The following is a 4,514-nucleotide window of genomic DNA, read 5'->3' on the forward strand; positions in this document are numbered from 1 at the left end:
TTTAATATATATTTTAATGTCAGGGCCCTTCTATTCTACCAATAAAGGGTGGAGCTACTTTGAGCTCATTAATGGTGTAAAAATAGCTATTTCTTTGCATGGGCAACTCTATGCCCCTATCATTTTCATTGCAGGTTGTTATTGTATTGTATTCTGGGAGCATTGACTAAAATCGTTGTATTTTTCGGAATGCTGAGGGTGAATGGAGATGGGCTATTTGACAAAACTTCGTACTCGTTATCATGTTTCACCAAACCCCAAGTTCATTTCACACCAGATTTCTAGAAAAAGTGAGGGATATTAATTTTAGGCCATCTTTCATCTGTCAGCTTTTACAAGACGTTTTTCAAACATACCAAGGTTTTAGAAATAATTTTTAATTTGTGTATTATTGTTAACATCATAACACCAAAATATCTCTTAAATTATAACTTTATTGTAAAAGACATTTTAGAAAAAAACTCTTAATATTTAACCAACCATAGTTTAAGCCAGGGGTGTCCAAACTACGGCCCGCGGGCAATTTGCAGCCCGTTTTCTTTTTTGAAGCGGCCCGCGCGGTATTTTAGAAATAGAATGAAAGTTGGCCCGCTGTTAAGCAGGTTTTTATAATGTGAGATTCAAAGTTTGAACGCTAGGTGTCAGAAACGGGCCAACGAGTCGGAAAGGATGCGCATTTCTAGCGCAGAAAAACCGGGCAAAAGAGTCTAAAAGCGGAGAGAGTGCGCATTTCTAGCGCAGAAAAACGGGCCAAAGAGTCTAAAAGCGGAGAGAGTGCGCATTTCTAGCGCAGAAAAACTGGGCAAAAGAGTCTAAAAGCGGAGAGAGTGCGCATTTCTAGCGCAGAAAAACTGGGCAAAAGAGTCTAAAAGCGGAGAGAGTGCGCATTTCTAGCGCAGAAAAACGGGCCAAAGAGTCTAACAGCGGAGAGAGTGCGCATTTCTAGTGCAGAAAAACAGGCCAAAGAGTCTAAAAGCGGAGAGAGTGCGCATTTCTAGCGCAGAAAAACGGGGCAACAGAGTCTAAAAGCGGAGAGAGTGCGCATTTCTAGTGCAGAAAAACAGGCCAAAGAGTCTAAAAGCGGAGAGAGTGCGCATTTCTAGCGCAGAAAAACTGGGCATAAGAGTCTAAAAGTGGAGAGCGTGCGCATTTCTAGCGCAGAAAAACTGGGCAAAAGAGTCTAAAAGCGGAGAGCGTGCGCATTTCTAGCGCAAAAAACGGGCCAAAGAATCCAAACGTTGCCATAATTATGGAGTTTTATATTAAGAGACATCATGAAATTAAACATCAATTTGAAAAATCTTTGTTTACACAACACTGTCAAAGATAAAGACAGTTGGTCAAGTAAAATGGTGTGTAAAGTCTGTGGCCCGTGACTTCAAATATATTTCTACTTCTGGCCTCCAACAAAAAAAGTTTGGACACCCCTGGTTTAAGCCAAAGCCTGACTTTTTCTGACGTGTTCTTTGCTTGTAGGAGAGCAGTGAACAGGAGGCGTCCACAGCACCATCTCCTGGACAGACTTCGTCTCAACCCAGCCAGTCTTCTGGTGCACCAGACGAAGCCTCTGCCCACGAGGACAATCCAGCTCAGCCAGTTTCTGATCACAGTGATCAGACTGTTTCACATCATGCAGATTCTGGCAATTCAGCAGAAGACCCTGAAGCTCCCCCTGAAGAGGAAGAGGTTTCCGAGACCCCCAGCACTTTGCCAGATCAGCCTCCCCAACAGCTCCCTGAAACAGACTGCTGAGAGGATGAGAGAGTGAGCTCTCAAATTGAGGGTCAGATCTCCTCCCGTTTGTCCACAATGGAAGAAGTACTGTAGCTTTATAAAGTAAACACTGTGTACAGTATGATGAATGATGTCCACAGTATGATGAAGGTATGAACTTTGGACCAAAGAACAGATGTCAGGTGTATTTATCTGTTGCTGAATCGTTTTAACCCGCCCTTTAAACATGCTTTGCACTGCCTGTGGATGTTGGTAGCACCTTGTAACCTTAAACAGACTGCTTATGTATCAAAACCATGTCAAAATGCTGGGAAAACAGTGCACATATTTGCTGTGTAAACTCCAGTTATATATTTGCTGGGAATTAACTGACAGACCAAGCTGTTCAGCTTGAACGAGGGAGCTTCTGTGTGTGTACTGTAGCTACAATGTGTGACCAATGTGACCAAAAACAAAAATACATACCAAAAAGGAGTGGGCTTCAGCTGCCGGAGCCCTGCGAGAGCACAATTGGCCTTGCACTTTCCCTACATCACTTCAAAGGGTGATGTCGATCAGCACAAGGCGTCTGTGAGTTGATGTATCGAGTTAAGTCGAGTCGAGTCGCTGCACGTTTCTCTAAATGTGCTATGATGCTACTCAGCAATGCTGCATCAGCTGCAGTTGGAAAAGAGGCGATGGTTGACTTCACATGTATTAAAGGAGGCATGTGCTAGTCTTCACCCTCCTGGTGTTGTTTGGAGCATATCTAGTGATATAGGGAGTCCTATTGAGTGAATTCGTTTGACCAATTGACCTTGTAAATTTGGAGAAAATGGGATAAAAATTAGAAACAAATAAATAAAAAAAAGGAGTGGGCAGTGTTACAGTCTGATGAAGGCATTCCTGGAAAATCTGCACTTGCTGCGTGTGGGCGAGCATTATCCTGCTGAAAAAGATGCAACACATGGCCACAGGATACAGTACCAATCAAATGTTTGGACACACCTTACATTCAGTGGATTGTAGATTAATACTAAAGTCATCCAAACTATGAGAAAAAAAACATGAAGAATTATTCAAAGTAGCACCTCTTGCTTAGATTAAACAGCTTTGCACACATTGGCTGGATGATTTTCTCAGTCAGCTTTATGAGGTAGAGTCACCTGGAATTCAGGCTTTCAGTTAACAGCTGTGCTGAACTCGTCAAGAGTTAATTACTTGAATTTCTTGTCTTTTAATGTGTTTGAGAGCATCAGTTGTAAAGTAGTGAAGAGGTAGAGTTACAGGTATACAGTAAATAGTTCGATTTGAGTAATGTTCTAATCCATATTATGGCAAGAACTACTCACCTAAGTAAAGAAAAAAAATACTTTTATTTATAGAAATGAAGGTCAGTCAAAAAAGTATTCTCAAGTGCAAGTCACAAATACCATTATGAAACATTATGATGAAACTGGCTCTCATCAGGACCACCCCAGGAAAGGAAGAGCGAGTTTTCTCTGTTGTACAGGATAAGTTCATCAGAGTTACCAGCCTCAGAAAGCTCAAGTAAACAGCTCCCTAAATAAGAGCACCTAAATGCTTCACAGAGTATTTCGGTTTGTTTAACACTTTTAAGTTACTACATGATTCCTTAGGTGTTGCTTTTTCATAATCTGGATGACTTCAGTATTAATTTAATAAAAAAATAAAAACATGAGAATGAGAAGGTGTGACTGGACTTTTGACTGGTACTGTATCTGCCTGAGATTTTTTTTTTTTTGGTTAGAGTGTGTACCTGGCAGATATAGGGCATAAAGCATTTCACTTTAAGCTCATAATCCACCAGTGTGTCCTTTAAAAGCCCAGCTGTAGATGCCAGCGGTACTTACTACACATTAATCTCTCGCAAAACAAGAACAAGATGTTTACATGTAATGCAGCAATGATAATAATACACTGACACCTGTACAATTACAATGTCATTTGTATTTATTAAATAAGGCGTACAATAAAAAAAATCATAAAAAAAACTTGTAAAATGTATCTGAGCTTAAAAAATGTAAATGTATTATATTGGTGATATCGTTTAAAAGGTTGTATCCATGAAACAGAAACTTTACAGGGAAAGAAAAAAAAAGGGCGTCAGTATAAAAAGATTCATTCTATAGTAATACATTTTGAATAATTTCTATGGGTACATTCAATATGATTCTTAAAAGGATGTTTAAAAAAAAAAATTAAAATGTTTAAATGGACAAATATATAAAACTTTTTTCTTGTGTAACCGCATTATACATAAGCCTTTATATGTAAAGACAGATTTCTCAGTATTACAGTGTATATATACATAGTAATATGAAGCATAGTAAAAGAAAGGCAGGTACTCAATCATTCAGGCCACAATGCATATAGCTGATGGGAGTGGTTTTGACTGAGTGGCTAAAACACCTGCAGACACTGGGGGGCAGCATTTCCCTGAATAACAAATGAACAAAAAACAAAAATCCTTACAATTGGGATGTACTCGAGACCAGCAGAGTAAACATTCATTTCATTCAATTAAATTCAGCCGCCATTATTATTAACTATTATACAAATCAGATGTGTTTCCAGCTCTACAGAGACTTAATATCTACATCTCTCGGAGCTCCAGAGACTCCCAGAGAGTCTGCTGGTGAAAATGATTTAAAATGAGAGCAGAGAAAACCCTCTCTGTAGTTTTTTTTTTTTTTTTATGATACAACAGCTGTTCTTCTAAGAAAACTAATCAGTTCTCTCCTGATTTGTTTTATCACACTGAGTCATTCAGTATTAAC

At 39.2% G+C, this 4,514-nt stretch overlaps 1 protein-coding gene across 1 annotated transcript in view; it reads left to right on the plus strand.

The window, feature by feature from the left end:
- Positions 1–3,576, plus strand: part of mfsd6b (major facilitator superfamily domain containing 6b) — a 29,489-nt gene extending 25,913 nt beyond the window's left edge. The window contains exon 8 of the mRNA XM_007253227.4: positions 1,477–3,576. Within this exon, the coding sequence (XP_007253289.3) occupies positions 1,477–1,752 (276 nt within the window). The 3' untranslated portion in view covers positions 1,753–3,576. The remainder of the gene's footprint in view (positions 1–1,476) is intronic.
- Positions 3,577–4,514: the final 938 nt, after the last annotated feature.

This window comes from Astyanax mexicanus, chromosome 11 (assembly GCF_023375975.1).
Source record: "Astyanax mexicanus isolate ESR-SI-001 chromosome 11, AstMex3_surface, whole genome shotgun sequence".
Taxonomy (NCBI): domain Eukaryota; kingdom Metazoa; phylum Chordata; class Actinopteri; order Characiformes; family Acestrorhamphidae; genus Astyanax; species Astyanax mexicanus.